Source organism: Sinohyriopsis cumingii, chromosome 8 (genome assembly GCF_028554795.1).
Source record: "Sinohyriopsis cumingii isolate HCF-2022 chromosome 8, ASM2855479v2, whole genome shotgun sequence".
NCBI lineage: Eukaryota > Metazoa > Mollusca > Bivalvia > Unionida > Unionidae > Sinohyriopsis > Sinohyriopsis cumingii.
The window spans coordinates 89236078-89257809 of NC_142968.1; the positions used below are offsets into that span (position 1 = coordinate 89236078).

At 36.0% G+C, this 21732-nt stretch overlaps 1 protein-coding gene across 2 annotated transcripts in view; it reads left to right on the forward strand.

Moving 5' to 3' along the window:
- The first annotated feature begins 1216 nt into the window (after positions 1-1216).
- Positions 1217-21732, forward strand: part of LOC149794107 (uncharacterized) — a 37199-nt gene continuing 16683 nt past the window's right edge. Inside the window, exons 1-6 of one of the 2 annotated variants that reach the window (XM_089968080.1) lie at positions 1217-1246; positions 7414-8623; positions 10193-10429; positions 11896-12116; positions 19219-19496; positions 20606-20726. In XM_089968080.1, coding sequence (XP_089824206.1) covers positions 7420-8623; positions 10193-10429; positions 11896-12116; positions 19219-19496; positions 20606-20726 — 2061 coding nt within the window. In that variant the 5' untranslated portion in view covers positions 1217-1246; positions 7414-7419. The other variant, XM_089968079.1, reaches the window with a different exon arrangement.

A 21732-nucleotide genomic window follows, 5' to 3' on the forward strand; every position in this document is an offset into this window, starting at 1 on the left:
TAATGAAATCTTTATATCAACACCTTTTCTGAATCATTGTAGTATATCTTTTCAAGATGTGCGAAGCCAACACATTGGCAAAAATCTTATTCAGCTGTATAACTTGTATGCCTTCCCCTCCGCTTTCACGTTAAACTCGTGAAACATTTCTTTAAATTCTTTGAATATTAACTTTAGTGCAACGTAGCTTTATGCCATTATGTAAAAAAAAAAATATATAAAAAAATTATAAAAAAAAAATATTACTCGATGTTTGCTCGAGTAATTTCGCAGCTATGATAGTCACCTACTAAGAAATATTGAAATAGACCGTAGCGTGCTTGCTGTCTTTGTTTGGTTGGCTAGCATCAGCATAGTATTTCTCGCTAGTTTGTACTATCAATATATCTTTCCAGTTTTTTGCTAGCAAGGCCGAGAGAGGGGGCAGATGGGGATTTATCCCCGCGGCCCGGGCCCGTAAGGGGACCCGGGCCGAACAACACTTTTAATTTTATAAAGGAACATTTTGGTTTGAACAAGAACTAGGAGAGGCCTGGGTTTTTCTTACCCCCAGGGCCCGTGATCGCTCTCTGCGGCCCTGTTTGTTAGTGTTTATATATCACTGTATGTTACTATTCGTTTTTTGGTGTGCATTTTGTTTTGATGCAACATGTTGGTAGAAATATCAGTAATGCACAAACAATACAAAAAATTATGTTAGCTCATTGTAGTGGGTTTTATTCTTCCCCAGTCAAACCGAGTCCATTGACAGTCAGTAGCGGCCTTAGCAAAGGTGTTGACCATTTTGGCCCCCCGAATTTACGCGCGGGGCCCCCTGTGTTCACAGCATATGGAAATAAACTTTTAAACACGTTTTCTTTTATATTGAACTTAAAATTTTCTTCCATCGCTGTAAAATTACTTTCTCTGTGTGTGTGTGTGTGTGTGTGTGTGTGTGTTAAGACGTGGGACCCCTGTGAGCGGGGCGGGGCCTGATTGGGCCAAATCGGTCCAATCCCCTAAGCGCAGATAAAAAAAAGTTATACCTTAATTTTTATCAACTGAGTATTGCAAATCAGAATTGAGTGTCATTTCATGTTTAATTTTTGTAAGGGATACTATGAAAAAAGTAACGAGCAGTATTTCATTGGGGTAATCTTTTAAAATAACTTATGACCCATTGTAACGGATGAACGCTAACCACTTATTACATTCCGGACCTATCCACGTGAGTTGTGTTGATTAGGATAGGAGATCATCGTTTCCGGTGAGTGTTGGTGGGACATAAAATATATTCTCTTTTTATGCAAGAAACAGGCATATATGTATTGTTTTTATAGTCAAAATACTTCATATAATGTTTTCCTTTAAACTTAAAATTGTACCAGAAAAAGTCTGAATTTGTCGTTTTCGGTCGATGTCTCATTGTTGACAATCAAGGCGGAAGACAATATGACCCCGCTCCATTCGGATTTGTATTTTTGATTTTCGGTAGGTTCAGAAGTAACAGCGTGGTTTTGTTTTCTCAATACGACATCATTTTTTGCACACCTAGCAGCCTTAACTTTATTGTCAAGCGTAAATAAAAAGGTCCTGTAGACTGGGATAATGAAGTTACGTTGACCCACCCCCACCCCGCTTATGTTGTATAGCAAATATCCGTCCGAAGAATCTAGTCCTTTATTCTTACCAGAAGTCAGAAAGTTTCCAATGCCATTAAACTTAAAACTGTTATAGATGTGCGAATATTATAAAATCATGCTTAAGAGCACAATTCAATATAGATGCGTGGAGTATGGTACTCTGAAGAAATGCCAAACAATTGTGGTGATAGTGATATCCCGTTTCTTTTATAGCACGGGTCATGTAGGCATTCAGCACCGACTATTTTAGTAATGGATATCATTTTTTAGAATTTGATTCTGCATACCCTGAAATGGCAAGTATTCACTTCATTTGGATTTGCATACATTTATGTTCCTTTGGAAGGTCATTATTTAGATTCCCGAGATATGCTTACGGCAATGTCAGTGTTAAAATATGTTGACATTTTTGGATGAAATAAACCTAAATGTGTAATCCAGTATAATCCAAGTTTAATTTCACACGCTGTGATGTCACAGTGTAAGTTACGCATATTGCTAAACAAATTCATACTACCCTATATTGTGATGATTCCATTCTACATGCTCTTATTTTTCTCTCCCATGCAAAAGAGAAATCTAGTTGTTTTGCTAACCTTACTTTTCTTATCTCAGTCTAGTCATCTCAGTCAATGTGTCCACATACTCAGAACTACTTTTAAAAAGAGAAACCCTTGTTGTCTTCTGCTGTACCTGATGCAGTTGTTCTGAATCAAACAACAACAAATATATAACAGAAACTTAGTAACTTAAAGTCAATTCATCCTTGAGAACACACCATACAAAACCATTTCAAGAGAGACAAAGACACACGCATATGATGTCGAGCTTTTTGGTATTGTGCTAGTTCATTCCAAACACCATGGTCAATTTTGTCATACATGCAGGCCTGGTTCAGTACATTTTCAGGTCATTATCATTAAAGGTAGCTAAAGCTACCTAAGTAGTTTTAAATACTTTGTGTGAAACAAATTATAGACTTTTAAATACTTTGTGTGAAACAAATTACGCACTGTTAGCTACATTTAACCCTTTACCTCATGCAAGTGTCTTTGGACACCTCTACTCCATTCGCATGGAAGCGCCTTTTGACACCTCTACAAAATTTGCATGGAAGCGCCTTTTGACGCCTGCTGTAAACATCAGCCATTTTGAGCTGGTTTTCGTAGCGCCACCTTCGGGGGAAACACACACACCCTCCATTAGATACTACATTCATTTCTGTGAATGACAATTATGTCAGATCACGTGGTCGCTATTTATGTACTGGTCGATATCTGCTATTTAAAGTAACTGGGTCATAATCTCCCCTCTCCAAAATGGCGGCCGCGGATTTCATTCAGTACGTATGAAGTTTTCACGATTAGAATCAAAACCACAAAAGATTTAATAACTTGGGTAAAGGCTCAGATATTGATGTAGGCAGCAATTAGTTTTTATAAATTATCATATTCAGATGACTTAGTGATGTAGACGCACACGAAAACCTTGTAAATTTCGAGTATGGGAAACGGCAGCTACGGTTGGTCATGCAGCCTCACTGACATGACGGTGAACGAGTTCTCTCTCGATTTTAAAGCACATAAAAAATTCTTCCGTGAAAAATAATTACACAGCTATAACAATCACACTTTACTCTTAAATTTTTCCACATATAATAGATGTGTACCAAATATGTAAAATGGTTAAAACTGCTGTTAAATGTAACATACACTACATTGCTTAACAGTTCACAGGCAGGATTTCATTCAGTACTTACGAAGTTTTCACAATTAGAATCACAACTATGAAAGATTCAATAACTTAGGTAAAGGCTCTGATATTTATGTAGGCAGCAATTAGTTTTTATTGATTATCAAATTCAGATGACTTAGTGATGTAGACGCAGACGAAAAACATGTAAATTTCGAGTATGGGAAATGGCAGCTATGGTTGGTCACGCGGCCTCACTGACATGACGGTGAACGAGTTCTCTCTCAATTTTAAAGCACATAACAAATTCTTCCGTGAAAAATAATTACACAGATATAACAATCGCACTTTACTCTTACATTTTTCCACATATAATAGATGTGTACCAAATATGTAAAATGGTTAAAACTGCTGTTAAACGTAACATACACTACATTGCTTAACAATTCACAGGCAGGCCTATGCATATGCTGTCGACTAGGTAACAGGTGTTCTATTTATAGCGTGCTGCACTTTGTCACTATGCTCTATGAGGTAAAGGGTTAATGACTCTGGCCTGAATATTGCTACAGATAGGATAAAATTCTCAATGCTGTGTGAAATGAACTATAATAGAAAACACTGATCCATGCACATAGACTATAGACCTATATACTTCATAGCCTCCAACTCACTTAACAACTACGGAAAGCTTAGTAACAGCCAGAAATGTGTTATGTCAAACATACTTTATTCTAATTTTGTTAAGTATCTTCGTTGTGCCCCAGTTGAATAAAAAATATGCCTACAATATTTTATGACAAATAATGTATTTACCAACCAGAAGGAATCACTTATCCGCAAACAATTAATCCATAAGCACATTTCACTGTAGCACTTGCCATAATTCCAAGACAGAAAAATACATTTTCAAACAATCTGTGAACTTGAAAGTTTAGCACATGGTTATCTGCTAGGGTCCGTATTTGCAGGGTCTTTTATACATGGGGTAATTTTACAATCAATATTAAGGACAACACAAGTATGTCACACAGTTTCACCTCCAGAGAAAAGGAGAGCTATATACGATAGTGACACAGATCGCTAATTACCCATGAATAATCTAATGCAACGTGAAACTGTTAACAGCTTGTATTACTACAATAGAGCTGAGTACCCGTATCATTTCATTATTTATAATATAACTTTTCAAATAGAAACTGGTGAAAATGAAACATTTCCTTGTAATACATATTAATTATTTATTTTCAATTTCATATAACATCCATATATTAAATGTGATAATACCTTATTACTATGCGATGTCTTATGTTGTTATTTTTCTTAGTTCACATTTATGAACTGTGTACTTTGGATGCAAGGGTCAAACCACAGCCCTTATTAACATATATTTAATAAAGAGCTGCATGTAAACATTTTGCACGTGAACTACTGTAAAGAAAAATATTGGGTGAGAAAAATAGTTTACATTGGGGTTTGGACCGAGACAAGGAAATCCCAGTCACGGGTTACATTATATGTCTCCCCACTCTGCAAGCCTTGTGGGGAGACAAATAATGTAACCCCTTGACTGGAATTTCATTGTCTCAATCCAAACCCCAACCCCATCATAGATTCTGTAGGACCCAGGTTTAGTACATAGCCACTGTTATAGAAGTCAGTAGCAATAGATTTTTGTCTGGAAGTTTCTTGGTGACAGCTAAGGGGCAGAGCATTCAACAATCAGGCTTGAATAGACTCTGGTTAAAGAAAATTAGTGTTAAATTGTAAAAGAACAATTTATATTTAATTTAATATGAGTAAATGTGCACACATAACCCATGTGACTTGTACTATAGTTAGGTTTTATGCACCATTTAGCAGTGAGTGTGTGAAAGAATAACTTATAATAAAAACAATTCCATACCATTTTGTCCACAGACTTGGATGCAGTGTACAGCAATATGGAATCTGTATATAGTGAAACAGAAATGCAACTGACACTTATGAATAATCCAATTAGCAGCAAAAAGTGGAATTTGAATAAAAATTGAGCATGAGCTGTTTTTCTGTACCTAATGTTTGCAAATGAAATGGATTCTAGTCAGTCCTGGACAACCTTGAAGTAGTTCCTTAAAAATGGATGGTACAAAGGCTTTCATTGGCCTTATGCAGCTTTTTATGATGAAGATAACACAGTTTTTCATGTATTTTCTTAATAATAATAATGACATAATGTTAGTCCCAAACACAGAGGTCTCGCTAGGATTTTAAAACTAGGAGTCCAGGACTCCCATTTTGGTAAATATAGGAGTCCCACCATCAAAAGTTGCAGTCCCTTCTCTCCTACAGAATCAACACAGACGTGAGTGCCTGGTGTCAGGATATTGTGACTGGGTGGGACATCATGCTACATGTCTGCTGCATGATGCCCCAGTGCTAGACATCACTATAAACTGTCACACTGCAGACATCGTAGCAGTATGACAGAACAATTGTTAAAGCTACATTAAAAAGCCAAATGACATGCAAACACACTATTGCTGTATTAAAAATGTTTGTAAAAAAATTTGTATGCTGTTAGGAGCCATAGCATTGAATTTTGGTATTATGTGTGTATATGTATGTACTGTGTGTATATGTATGTAGTGTGTGTATGTATGTAGTATATATGTAGTATGTGTGTGTATGTAGTAGAACTTAATGGCACATCAGCAGAACAGTAGCTAATCATGTCAGTTTTAAAGTAATCTTATACAAATGTAAATCTTTTATAGTTTTTATTTATTACATGCCATTTATCACAAATTATTATCAATTTATGTTTTGTGTGCTAAAACAAAAAGACAATTTTTTTAAAAAAAAATCCAATATACTTTTCTCTTAAAACACTGCCAATTTTAAGTAGTCATGAATCCAATTTTCCAGACCACCCTACCCATCACCCCAATTTTCTTGAAGCCAACCTTAGAATTTTTTTGTTGATAAAAAGTTCATTTAAAAAACCCAAAGCAATAAATGAATTCTAGATTTTCAGACTGTTGTGACCATATTGCATAGATATTAATATTACGCTCATTACGATGCTTACTATTTCTCACTTTATTCTTTAGTACATATTGAACATGGACTAGATAAAATGTTCATATTGATTTGTTACTCAAGGTTATTCCAGTTTACATTAAATTATAGTAAATATAACTTAATGAAGTACTTATAGAGTACTTACCTAACTATCATATAGCTTCATGTTATTGGATAATGACAAGGTCTTTTCTAATATGAATAAAATTAGGTCACACATCCCCATGGTTTACTTTCAGTAAATGGAGATGGGAAGATTGAATGTAAATCATATTCTAAATGACCATCCCAAATTTAGTAAAGCATGAAACCAAACATTTCTCTTCGCTCCACATTTTCATTAATGTATGAATTTACTTTCATAAGCTTAAAAATCTGTCATTTACTCATAACTGTAAGGTTGACTTGGCCCTCGTGTTCCAATTTAAGAAAGGATGTTTTTTTTATTTTTTTATAAAGTGGGTATTTTATGTATTATAGTACTGTTTGATTTGCAGAACCAGAAAAATACCACTTGTTGATAAACTCACTTTGCAATTATGAAATTGTACCCTGAGGTCCCTTCTTCATATTTTCCTATCAAATTACCCTATTTAGACAGGAGGGAAAAGTCACTTTGCCCTTATTTCAGACCAGTGTGATTCCAAAGTTCAAACCATAGATTTATTGCCTCAAACGGTACAGTACTACACGTATGAGTAATAGTTAAGATGTTCCGGTAATTGGGCCTTATAGTTCATAGATGCATATACATGGTAAGAATTCCAGTGAATAGGAAGGTCTTCTGATCCTCAGGTTTGGGTGGGGTGGGGATATTTTTGGGTTCCAAACCTATCCTTTGGTTTTTCATTTCTGTTCTTTAGTAGAAGATCACATAATCACAATTTTGTCTGGACCCAGTAGGATCGGAAAGTCCTTGGCCCATTAATTGGTAAAATTCTATGTTACTCCCCACATCATAATGGGGTCTCTTGGGTCCAAAATCCTGAGTTATAATTTATAATTATTTGTCAGTTGTAATTTGTTCAGATTTCAGATAGAAATGGCAGAGAAAATGGAGGCACATGTTGGACCAGGCAGCTCTCATGGTGGAGCAAGACCAAAGGAGAAGTCGGCATTAAAGCTTGACACATCAGACAAGGAAAAGCACAGATGTTCTAAGAAACATCATAGAAAGGCTAAGTATGACTCGAAGGTTAATTGCATTTGTGGAGAGAACATGCAGTTTCATAGTATTCCACATACTGGAAGACCAGCATATCAGAATGGTGAAATGCTCACCAACATGGCAGATACTCAGGATTTAAATGCTGAAACTGAAAGCAGAAAAAATTTGCCATGGAATGAACTACATAATAATAGTTTCCAAAGTAAAAATGATATACCTAGCTTAAGCCATGTTAACCCCAGCAACAGTAACCAGACCCTGAACATGAGAACAGGCATCAGTAATGAGTTGGATGATCAGATACGTGTGGTGGAACTATTGAATGATCATAGTAAATTAAAGTGCACAGAGGAATTGATGGTGCAAAATGGTGACATCAAAGCAAAAAGTCGTGATACCATGATGGACAAATGGAGACGTTCTGGGCTAGCATTGAGAAAATATTTGTTAGGGAAGTTTGGTTTCCGAAAAAATGGACATAAAAGAACAGCTGCAAAGGAAAGGAGTGATACAGTGAAGAATTCTGATGCATTCCTGTGTATGGAAAATAATGTAGGTGCTCAAAATGAGAAACTACAATTAGTTGAGTTTGGTAATCTTTCTAAGCCAGTCGGTTCATGTGCATTTTCATCTAGTTCGTCCCAGAGTGATGAATTTGCAAGTCCGAAGAAGAACAGTAAGAAGAATGGTATCGTAAAGCAGCTGAATAAGCTTGACAAGAGGAAATTTTTTGAGAGACATATCAAGAAGGACAAGAAAAATAAGAGTAACATCAAGAATAATTTGAAGCTATCCAGTGTGTCCTCGGACTCCACCATCACAGACACTAGTTCAATGTGTGAAGAATCACTGTATGTGGCTAAAATAACAGATAGAAAGACTGTCACTGAAATTTCAGATATAGATCATAATTTAGAGATGGAAAATGAAGAACAGAGATTTCCTATAAATGATACTAGTGATGTGATAAGACATGACACTACAATGGGGAAATCAGCCGAACAGTTTGGTAAAACTAATCACAGCTTTACATTGCTGGATCGTGAGCACTCTGACACTTCAGCGGATGAAGATTATGGTAAAGAAACGTGTAATGCATAACTAGATTTCAATTTCTCTTACTGTAATTCTTCCGTTATAAAACCATTCTTGGTGATCATACCATCCCCCGCTTTTTAAAAATTCTAAATTTTAGTGGATTTGTATTAAAGATTTTTTCTGATAATTGTCCTTTGCCTTTTCCAAATAGATTGCAGTTGGACCGTAAACTTATGATGGGAAAAATAAAATCCTTAGTTGCTTCATTTCGTTCTGTTGACAAAAGTCCAGACGAGGCTAGGTCATTGTGTATCTTCCAGCTGTTGGCATTCTTGTCATCACTCCTCCTGAACTAATAGGTTTGCCATGAAACTTTACACACCCATTCATCCTAGAGTCTAGTTGGTCACAAAATGAAAATTATGACATGTAGACATACATTCTAGTGTCCATTTTGAAATCTGGTTATTGCTACTTCTTCTGAAAGGATGGTCATATCAGCCTCGGAGTTTTATGTACCCTCTGCTTGCAGAGAGAGTGTGCAGATTTGGTTCTGTCTCTAGATGCCCACTGCTTGCAGAGGTTATGTGCTAGTTTGTTTCTGTCTCTCTGTGCCCACTGCTTGCAGAGGGCGTGTGCTGGTTTGGTTCTGTCTCTATGTGCCCACTGCTTGCAGAGGGCGTGTGCTGGTTTGGTTCTGTCTCTATGTGCCCACTGCTGCAGAGGTGTGTTCTAATTTGGTTCTGTCTGTATGTTTGCCTTAATAAACTTGTTAGCAAGATTGCACAAAAGCATTCGGTTTAGACAAATGAAATGTGACTAGCATATTTGTAAGCATATGTTTTTGTCCACAAAATAGAAGTCCAAAAAGTTCACTGATGTGTTATAAATGGAATTTATACATCACAGACCTAGACCAAACGTGGTGGTTAGCTTGTTCATGGGTAAAGCATAAAAAATGTTTTCAGTTGGCCAACCATCCCTATTTTTAGGTACTGACTAGCACTTTTTTCTCCCATGGTACATTTTTTAATTCCAAAATTGATTTGTGCATTTGACCAGTACTTAAAGCACTTATAAAATAAATAAAGAAATACTTTTTGAAAAAAGATGTAAAAAAATGTAAATTGAATTGTGCACCTAAGTGATCTGGTATATATATATATATATATATATATATATATATATATATATATATATATATATATATATATATATATTGTTTAAAAAACCTACATACCTACGCAGATTTTGAAGCCAATGCCATCGGAAACAGACATGATTCCGGTTTGGCTTAGTGAAGAAGCCTGTTGGTTTGTTCTTGCAGTAGTAAAGAAGATTCTTGAAGTAAAGGGTATAATGGTACATTTATTAGTCAGGTGCATCAATGTTTTCTTTTTTGTCACAATTTGTCATATGATCTTTCAGTGGTTTTATATTGAATCTCACAAATATGTGGTGGCTGCCTCTTTAATTTTCAGGAAAGAATGTTAGGGTAGAGTCATTTTAATTTCAGGATCTCACACACATGCATGCACATGTATAAATTCCACTTTTTGTTTGGGCACTGTAAACCTTGTTGACTATTGTAACATTTGGTAAATTTCAGGAAGGAACAGAAGGGAAGAAAGGCAAGTGAAACCAGAGCAGTATCATATCAGTACTCCTTCTTCTAACCAGGCTGATGCATATCAAAGTTCCCTGTCTGCTCCCTCCAGCCATCAGGGACTGAGTGCAGGTTCCTCTCAAGTCCTGTCAACCCTTCACTTTGCTATCCCCTATCTACCTTACAGGTTCCGCCAGCGGGAGTCAGTTGCTGATCAACATAGAACACAAAACATAAATCGTATGTAAACAAATATGAGACTCATGTGCATTCTACTATGTTTAGAATTTATGTATACCATATTCCAGCCATTGAAATTCTGGGGGAAAAATTGAAACGGCAATCATCCACATGCAGTAGCAATATCTGTCACTTAAATATTATTACCAAATAAAAGTATCTCATCATTAAATGATATTTTGGTGGGGTTAGTTTAGTTTGAAAGATATGGCAGTATTCTACAACAGACTCGATCTGTTTTTACCAAGCTAATGTTATTATGCTCATGTTGTATGGGAAAATCGTGTTGTCAAAGGCCAAGTCACATGGTTTGCAAGAAGGGAAAATAATTTCCACAAAATGAATTAAGTTATGTATTACATGCTCGGGTAAAACTGTAGATGATTTGCATTTGAGACAAGGAAGACACTCAAGCATTTAGAGATTGAAGTGCAGTGGTTAGGATCAGAGTTTCCACAAAATACCCAACTCCTATGCACCAACTGTGATCAAACTTTTGTACATATCTTGCATTTGAGCTAAGAAAGGCACCTATAATTTGTGGGTGGGGGTCAAAGATCAAATTCACTGAGATTGAAAGAAGCAGAATAGTTTCAAAAAAATTGTTCAAGTTCTGTCTTTTCCCATGACCAAATTTTGTGGTTTGGTTGCATTTAAGACAAAGTAGACATAAGGTAAAATAAGGTTTTTAATTTTAATTAAAAGTCTGATACTTTTCACCACATTGTAGGCATATAATGTACTGTTTAGTCTACTCTTGTTTTAAAGACAAATGGATTATTTAGACCAAAATTCATATAGTGACAGGTAATGTCTGCCAGTAGGTTATCTTTATCTCTTTACACCAAGGGTCATTTTGTTATTATACCTGGTTTAAATGTTCTGTGAGAGTGAGTAGTTGACAACAGAAGTTGTGTTTACTTAATGCAGCTTCAAGGGTAAATGGAAGTGGAGTCAGGTCTATATAAAAAGCAGATAATTGAAAGGGTTTCATCAGTACATTTATATTTTGCCCCTTTTGCCACAAACCCTGTTTTTGCTTAGATTATATTCTGTGGAGGAGGCATGTATCATTACCCTTATCTATCCACTCTGCCCAGTGTCCTGTCCAGCGCATTTTGTCCTGTTTTATCCATCCTGTACTGTCATGTCTTGTCCATTTGAAACTGTTCTCAAATTGTATGCAAAATATAAACAAATATTTTTTCTCTTTTACGGCAAAGCAAGAAAAGTAGTTCATGATATTGACTATTGAGAATTACAGTTTTGCAGTTAGGTTTTTCTCTTACTAAAATTATATGAATAAGAAAATTTCATTTTTATAATACACCATTTTCTCCAGCATGTTCTTTATTCATAAGTACATATATTCTGCCCATGTTATTGCTCATTTCAGCACACACCACTCATTTAGACAGTGGGCATGGTTTGATATGTTTTTTAATTTTGCTTTGTTGTGTCTTCAGGATTTAACAGAAGGAGCACAGATACCTTGAGCGATGGCAGGCAAATGTCAATGGGATTGGGGGAGACTACTCATGATGATTCCAGTGGTGGTGGAATTAATAGAATGCTGAGTGATTTACTTAACACAGTGGATACTCCAGACACTGCTCCCTTTGGGCTGTGTGAAAACATCAGTGGCATCAGAGCACAGTCAGGAGATGAGGAGCATGCAAGGAGTGAGGTAATTACAGGTTTATAATACTTTCAGTTGAAATGCACATGACTGATATTCATACATGTATGTAAACTGTAATCAGCTGTGACACTACACTCAGATCTGCCATAGCATAGCATAATGTTCTTCAGGTGATGTAATAGTCTAAGCATTTTGTAGAAATCTTACAAGGAACAGTATTGGTTGTAACAATCAGACATGATATGCCTAAGATCCAGTTTGCTTGGAATCCTAGAATGAACAGCATAGAGTACAACCAAATGACATGATATGGTCCAGATAAAGGTCCAAGCAGTTTGTTTGAAATCCTAGAATGAACAGCATAGAGTACAACCAAATGACATGACAGGCTCCAGATAAAGGTCCAAGCAGTTTGTTTGAAATCCTAGAATGAACAGCATAAAGTACAACCAAATGACATGATATGGTCCAGATAAAGGTCCAAGCAGTTTGTTTGAAATCCTAGAATGAACATCATAGAGTACAACCAAATGACATGACGTGCTCCAGATAAAGGTCCAAGCAGTTTGTTTGAAATCCTAGAATGAACAGCATAGAGTACAACCAAATGACATGACATGCTCCAGATAAAGGTCCAAGCAGTTTGTTTGAAATCCTAGAATGAACAGCATAGAGTACAACCAGATGACATGACGTGCTCCAGATAAAGGTCCAAGCAGTTTGTTTGAAATCCTAGAATGAACAGGATAGAGTACAACCAAATGACATGATATGGTCCAGATAAAGGTCCAAGCAGTTTGTTTGAAATCCTAGAATGAACAACATAGAGTACAACCAAATGACATGATGTGTTCCAGATAAAGGTCCAAGCAGTTTGTTTGAAATCCTAGAATGAACAACATAGAGTACAACCAAATGACATGACATGCTCTAGATAGTACTGCAATATCACTAAGGGGTACCAGTTTTCATGGAGCACGTTTCTGCAACAAACCATGAATTTAAAGACCTAGTGACAAAATTATCCTGATACAATAAATAAGCCTCCATTTTCTTAATGTGTTTCATTCCTAGAGGTCAACAATGTTGTTCGTTACATCAGTATAATTTCTGTTTGATAAATCAATATAATTTCTGTAATCTGGTATTAAAATATTTACTTATTTTAACCAGTTACAAAAAACTTCTGATGCATCTTATAATGTTTCATTATTCATGTGTCTATATGGTATTTGGTAGCTGTAATTTCCACTCACAGCCTTTAATATGTGCTTTGACATAAGTTAGTTTAGTGAAAAAGAAGAAAAAGCATAAGGTATTTGAACACCAGTATTACTAAAAATGATAGAAAGAATAATAAATGAGTAATAGTGAAAATTAGGTTCAATACTTGTTCAAATTCATTCTTCATTGGTTTGAAACTGTTTCCAAAAGATTAAAATCATCATGAAAGCATGTCTCATTTTATCCATGCCTGTTCACTCCCACTAACAGCATGGCTACTCAGTAATAGAACTATTGCTGAGAAGCACAATTTCTTGTGAAACACTTGGTATAAGCACTAATTACTGCAGGGCGCTGAAACTCACACTTCACCAATATTTGGACAAAATCGTTGAATCGGCACATCAGTCGTGTCTTTTGGCAAACACAAATGTTTGTTGCATAAACATTCAGAAATTGTTCAGATAAGCAAGTGCAGCATTCTCAAAGACATAGATAATCAAGTCCAGTTATTTCTCCTTCGTATACTTTCCCCAGTCACATTAATATTAGGGATATAATACTGCTACCTCACAAATCCAGCCTACAATTTCCAATTACCTCCCATTGCCACTGTCAAGTCTTGCTAGTTTTTAAGTTTTGCTGCTGTACTGATAACATTTATATTATACATTATACCTCCAACGATCCAAGCCATCTAATAATAAATCTTGACCATCCAAATTTAAAATTGGATTTACTGTCTTGGACATTCTTCCACAGGCTGTATACATTAGTTTTTTTTAAAAATTCTAAATTTGTATGACTTTATCACCTTTATGGACTTAAGATCATATTTCAGCATGCTATTGTTGAACTCGTGTTTTCATTTATGAGTTAGCAGGACACCATTTTCAGCTACTTTCTTAGTAACAGGGGTGATATTAGCTAATTTATGCTTTGTTTTCTCTTGTGTTGTTTCAGTTGAAATGTCAGTTAAATGCATGAAATGCAAAAAGTTCATAACAAAGGAAGACAACCATGATTCTTTTATCATATGTACTAAGGGTACATTGTTATGCCATGTAACGTGTGTAATACCTTGACAGGGGAAGCCTGGGCTACAGTATTAGTGAGTTAGTAACATGGTGAATTGCTAATTTATACTTTGTCTTCTACCAGTGGGTGGCTGCCTCCTGCAATTTCAGGCTCACTGAATCACCCTGTTCCCTCAACAACAACAAAATTATTGGTTGATTCAGGTAATTTTGGATAGGGTTTTGATTTATCCAAACCCTTCCATGTACCTCCTCTTCTTCAGAAGTTACAGGATAAGGAATGCAGAGCAATTCAGATAGCTCCTCTCCAATGGGACAAGTATTGGGTTACTGAGCTATTCAGTCTGGGAAGATTCTAGCCAGTCCAAATCATTTCAAGCAACTATGGTCTGGGTGTTGCAGCTCTGCCTGGACCATTGCCATCTTCATGCTTGGCTCTTGTCTGGAGAGCCTTGTGAGACAAACAATTCAAACCTTCAGTTGTGGAGAGAATCTCAAGAGCAAGAAGGCTTATAAGGCAAATTGGCGTGTTTTCGGGGACTGGTGCCATATCAGTAACAACATCCCTAGGAGTGCCTCAGTCCCTTAACTGGCCAAAGTTTTTTCTCTGACTCTATGAGGAGAAATAGTTGGCCCCAATTACTATCAAGCCTACTGCTCCAGACACATTCTAGCGTTATGGTACACCTCTACCTCGATAACTCGCGAACAACGGAGTTCACAAACATAGACTGCACTATAAGTGATGCGCGAGTTACCGAGGGACCACCGTTAGGGAACTGGGCTGTTTAATGACTGAATCCTCATTTTACAATCATGTCAATAATAACTTTTAATAACATGCTTTTTCTAATGAAGTTGTTCGTTATTCAGTTAAATTAAAAAAAAGTTTTAAAATGTCCAACATATGAAAGGTCATTCCAACTGGTTTGAACAACCATCATGTGTACGCGAAAAATCTGTGTATTGCGTCAGGTTTTTTTTGTTTTCTTGATGAGTCTGGTTCCCGTAGTGGTGTTTAGTAGTATCTTGCCAAATTGGTAGTCATAATTTGGGAACTAGACTAACTGTTGATACACCACCAAACAAGATTCCTATTTTCAAAAAGATGTGACATTGATTTCGTGACACATTTACGTTGAAACTCAATTTTTTATTGTTCAATTAGTATAGTGTTATTGTCGTGATTTCAGTGGAAGTAATAATGAAATTTCTTATCATCCCTGAGGATATCTCTAAATGCCAGTTCAAGAATTCTATGAACCTCGCTTGCCCACAATGGTCCGTATCTGTGAAATCAAGCTCGATATTTTATGAAGTGTTCAGTTTGCTTGGCTGCCTTGTTATCTTTAATTTAAGGTAGTTTCTGTTGCATACACAATAACGTTTATTACAATGTTTGATTGCTCAAAAGAAGTGAGCTCATACGACCAAAGCCGCTAGATTTTAAGTTAGTCCACTTTTTGTGCCTTTTAACTTTTCTTTTATTCCACCTTGTTTTTAATTCAAAAGACATAATTAACGTGATAATACAAAGGAGGCCAGCTTTTAATTCAGTGCAACAATACAACAAATACTTCCGCAATTCAGTTATCAAAACACAGTCGACACTTAATTAGGTTCTCAGAGAAACACACGCGGACATAGCTGTTACAGTAGATTGACGCATTTTACATTTAATTACAAGAGGACACATTGCATTTATGACAATTACACTTAAAAGGAACTAAAAGATGGAACTATAACACAAATTTCAATTGATAAAAAAATCATTTAATTTGTATTTTATTTATTAAAGTACTGCCTCCACTCGGCGTAAGTGACATTTTCATTGATAGAAATTTCCTTACATATCGTTAATTGCGGTGTACTAGGAATGTCATTTGGAAAGAAAATGTAAAAAATTGTATGAGCTATTTTTAAATTTGATATTTTATAGTGTTGATTACAATTTCCAGGTCCTATCTACCGTTTTCAACGATAAAACGAGTGATACATCAAAGTTTCTGTTACCACTTTTGATCATGATTTTCTTCAAGTTGAACAAATAGGGATACATTTTTGGGGTATTTTCGGGTTTTAAAAATGGGATCCACGCATGACACTGCGTTATAAGCGGGTTCACGAGTTATCGAGGGAGTGGTGTAGATGCAATATTGGGCATGATAAAGATCTTTCTTTTTAGCTGATTTTGATCTCAATCAACCAAAATCGTTCACTCTGTTTCCAAAATGGAATCTATCACGGTTTTTAACATGGCTCAATTAAAATAAAATTAAGTCTTTTAGCCCACATTTTGCTAAAGTTACTGTCATATAAACCATGTTTCCTTATAGCTTTAGCTTCAGCATGCAGGGTGAGCAAGTTACATGCCCTTTCCATTGACCTAAATAATCTTCATTTCAGATTGGATGGTTTGCCCAAAATAAGTTACCATCTGTCTGCAGTAAAAGAGTTGTCATTTGCTTGCTGTCTTCCATATACAGGTTTAAGAGCAGCTGCCATGCAAGATCCTGTTCACACACTCAAGCACTACATCCATGCACAAGTGCCTCTTTTTTCCAGTGACAGCCAGGAAATAAGATATCATCCCTCAAGCCCTTGCATCATGGCTGAAATGGGTTGTACACTTGGCATACTCAGAAGTCCAACAAGACCCTCATGAAGATTACCACTAATGATATTAGAGCGAACTCTGTAAACCTCATGTACAAACGTAATGTTCTGATCCAAGATACAGAACAAGCTTTTAGGGTGCCATGCAGAGTCAGCAAAGCTTTCCTCTCAGAAGCTTATCTTCGGAGGCAAACTTTGAATCTGGCAGGTCTGGTGTCAGCAGTCCAGATGACCAGCAGACCCAATTCAAACAACACAGCCTATCAGTTTCACTGAAGTTTTGTTACTAAGAAAATATCAGTAATTATCTTAACCATATTTAGGAGTCACAGATCATGTGACTCTAGGCTATGTTGCTTGTGTAACTAGGAGAACAGGTTATCTTTATCATTAGGGAATCCCTCCATCATTCCCGCAAAAGATACCCAGGGTTGAGATCAGATGATTAGCAGTCCATCCTCCTATTACCTATTCTCGTACAATTCATGTGATAGGGGAATATATTTGAATGAGAAAGAAATTTTTTATGTAAACAGTGTTTCTCTGAGAATACTTAACTGATCACATAACTTAAAACCCCTCCCAACCACCCCACCATGCAAGCATGCTCGTTAATTTATTGCTCACCTTAAAAACTAGCAACATCTGACAATATGATTGGGTTAGCATTCTCAGTGGAGCACAAAATTTGCTATTTCATGAATATTCACAGAGTTGCAGTTATCCATTATGTGTGAACTGGCTTCATTCATGAAGTTTTAAGTTAAATCTAGTGTTTGAAGTTAGTTCATGCATGATGCAGACTTAGAGGAGTGATTCCTTTTTTTTGTCAGTTTAGTTAGCGATTGATCTTAACAGGTGTTCGATTTGTGCTCATTCAAGGGGTTGCATTGTTTTAACTGGGGTTATACAACTTGGACATTTAAATTGACTCTGGTTTGACCTAAGTGGACCACACTGCAAAAGTAAGTAAATACACCATTGGTCTCACATAAAATGTGTGGGCGGGCTTCATGAATCCTGTGATTTGTATGTTTTGCACCCCAGTTTTAATTATTGGAGCAACCATTTGTTGTCAGCATAGTTTTGTTCTTTGTATTCTTTATTTGAAGTATTTGTAGAAGTTAATCTATGAAATTAAATGCCTCTAAATGTGCTGACTTGCAAAATCACGAGTTTAAGTACCCATAAAATGTCTTCATTTTTTAACAAAACCACAAAAGTTGAGACCCATGAAAATAAATGATGCTACACTTAACAAGTTCATAGAAATAACAATGTACACTGTAGCCAACAACATGATGTGTCTCAGATAAATGATGCTACACTTTACAAGTTCCATAGAAATAACAGTGTACACTGTAGCCAACAACATGATGTGTCCCAGATAAATGATGCTACACTTTACAAGTTCCATAGAAATAACAATGTACACTGTAGCCAACAACATGATGTGTCCCAGATAAATGATGCTACACTTTACAAGTTCCATAGAAATAACAATGTACACTGTAGCCAACAACATGATGTGTCCCAGATAAATGATGCTACACTTTACAAGTTCCATAGAAATAACAATGTACACTGTAGCCAACAACATGATGTGTCCCAGATAAATGATGCTAGACTTTACAAGTTCCATAGAAATAACAATGTACACTGTAGCCAACATGATGTGTCCCAGATAAATGATGCTACACTTTACAAGTTCCATAGAAATAACAATGTACACTGTAGCCAACAACATGATGTGTCCCAGATAAAGGTCCAGGCTGTTCACTTCAATGTGCAAAGTGAAATCACAACATTACTAGCCATAATATGCAAAGTGAAATCACAACATTACAAGCCATAATATGCAAAGTGAAATCACAACATTACAAGCCATAATAATCAAAGTGAAATCACAACATTACAAGCCATAATATGCAAAGTGAGATTACAACTATACAAGTTACAGTCTGTAATTGAAATCACAATAATACAAGCTACAGTATGCAAGCAAGATCACAACAATACAATTTTCAGTATGAAAAGTGAAACAATGGAATTTTCACATAAAATGTACAAGTTAAATCAAGCTATATGTTTGGTATGACTTAAAATGATGCCTACCAAACTTTAAGTATGTTTTATCAGAGTGGAAGCTAATTTGAGAACCATCTATTGTAAAAACAGATCAGCTGTGAGCCTGGTAATATATAAAAATGAGTAGCAACCCTGCCTTTATCAGTCATTATACTGATTCATCAGGTCTTTTTATGTTTTAGTGTTCTAGCGATGACCAAAAGAAAACTGTTCACAGTGGCAGCAGCTGTATGACACCTTCATCAAAATCCTCAGACAGCGGAGAGGCAGATGATGAGTTTGAGTGTGAGTGTGAGCACTGCCAGTATCTGCGACGTCATGCACATACTGGTCAGCAACAGGTTATGCAGGAAACAAGTCCAGCAAGAAGTAACCCTTCATTAAGAGCAGTACTCATATCCCCTCACAGGGCACCAGGTGATAATCGTGATTACGGCTCTCGATCAGACATGGATTGGTTGTGAGTATTCAGTTGATACATAAAATTAAACTCAGTAACTGCATAAGTCTTAAATCATAGTTCTGGACTTTTAGATGCATGTTTTCCAGCTGGACAAGTACATAATACAGTACATAATATTTTGCTACACCTTTCTGAAAACTGGTCCTTCTTATGGAAAACAAATAATCTACCTTATTGAGAAAGTCTTGTTAGGGTTGGCAGGTCTGCAGTTATTTGCTTGGTGCTGTGTCACACAGTGTGAAATCATTTAGCAGAACTGTTAATCAACCAGGAGAAAAAAGAATTAAAACCAAACATGCCATGTGCAGCTACATTTTTGGATACTGAGGATTTAATTGTACATTAAACAGGTATAGTGCACAGGTAAATGATCAGAGGCTATAGGATAAAGAAACACTTGTTTGCTCAACATAACACATATGAGAAATGCACTCTTTACCTACAAATAGGAGCCGCTTTTCTCCCGAGTTATCTTGTACAGATTAGTGAAGTAAAATTTTGGGAGCCTTGTGTGTACAGCATTACATTGGAACTGCACTGTTTTACAGAATAAAGTCTTGAGTATATATCTTGCACCTCGTTAACATGTTTTAATAGAAAATATATTCAGAGCTAATTAAACATATGCTGTAGTACTTAGTCTCATGTTCTAACCAATGTTATCACTGCAAATCATGTATGATCTCACTGCCTTTTGCAAGCTTTGAATTACTTTGTTTTTGTGGTTGTCATCTTCAGATCTGTGGTTTTGCACAAAATTACAATTTCATTGGTTCTTGACTTATGGATATGCCATTTGAGGAGGAAAGGCACTGCTTTCTTCGTAGGTAATGTTTTTTCTTTGGATTTCAACAAAAGTTGAAGTTAACTCACAGGAAGTGATTCTATATCTTCAGTGATTATGTTTTAGCAATTTCTTTTTCCATAAGTTATTAATGTTGTATGGTTATTCTTGTGGAAGAATATCATTAACTGAAAGTAAAAGTCTTTGTTATTTTTACTTGGCTTTCAATGCATATTCATTAACATTTGATTGTGACTGGTTTTCATAAGCTTTTATGACTCCTGAAGCATGTCAAACCATATTGCCTTTTTCTTTCCTGCAGAAGAACTCCAGACGACTTGGATCTAGAGACTGGAATATTCAGCATCCGCATTTTGGAACTCACACCATTGGATTACATGATCACCACCGAGTCCAGAGATATTCTTGACGTCATGTTTGAAGTCAGTGCTATAGCTGTCACACTAGATAAATATAGTGAAACCTCACTTATTAGACACTTACTGCTCTTAATTCTTTTTAAACTTCCATGAAATTTCAGTTTATACAGTCAGGGTATAAACATAATGTACTTTTTATACCCCTGGCTGTACACAGGTAAATCGTATGGTCATCACCTCAACAAATCGCTTTGCTCATACAATTTTTATAAGAGTTATTGCTGTTTTTGTCTTGTAGCTTAATGCAGTGTATGATACAGACTCGTTAGCACAACTAGTCTTGCAGATTTTAGCTCACCTGATCATAAGGCCATTTGAGCTTATGGTATGGCTCTGTGTCCATTTTCCGTCCATCTTGTGTGATTGGTCCATCATCATTTGCTTGTTACTATGCTGGAGTCCATATTTCTCTTCAAATTTCTGTTAAACTTGGTATATGTGTTTGTATCATCAGAATCTCTGATGAGGTTGATAATGAGCAAAAACCATGCATACTAATGAGGTGATCTTGCATCTGATTGGCTGACCTTGTTTCAACTCTGGAGACCATTTTTTTATTATCTGATGTTGGTAAAATGTGGAATAAATGCTGATATTATTGAAATCTTAAAGTGAGTTTGATCAGGAGTAAGATCTATGATATTAATGGAATTACCAATATTGAAGACATATTTCTCATCAAGTCTCAATGAAAATTGGATTATCGGCTTGTATGACTAAAATTGTGAACAATGTTGAGAATTTGCAAGATACATAAAACAGGTGATCTTGCATTTGATTGATTGAGCTTGTAGTCACTCAGGTAGCCACTTTAATTGATCAAACTTGAAATTTAAGCTTACATCATTAAGATCATAGATTATTTTAATCATTAGTGAGACCCGTGCATATTAATGAGACAAGTTTGCATCAGATTGGCTGAGCTTGTTACCAGTAAGGAAGGCATATTTTAATATATGCTTTTATAATCATGCTCTTGGGCAAATTCAGTAATGAGTGAGATACATAT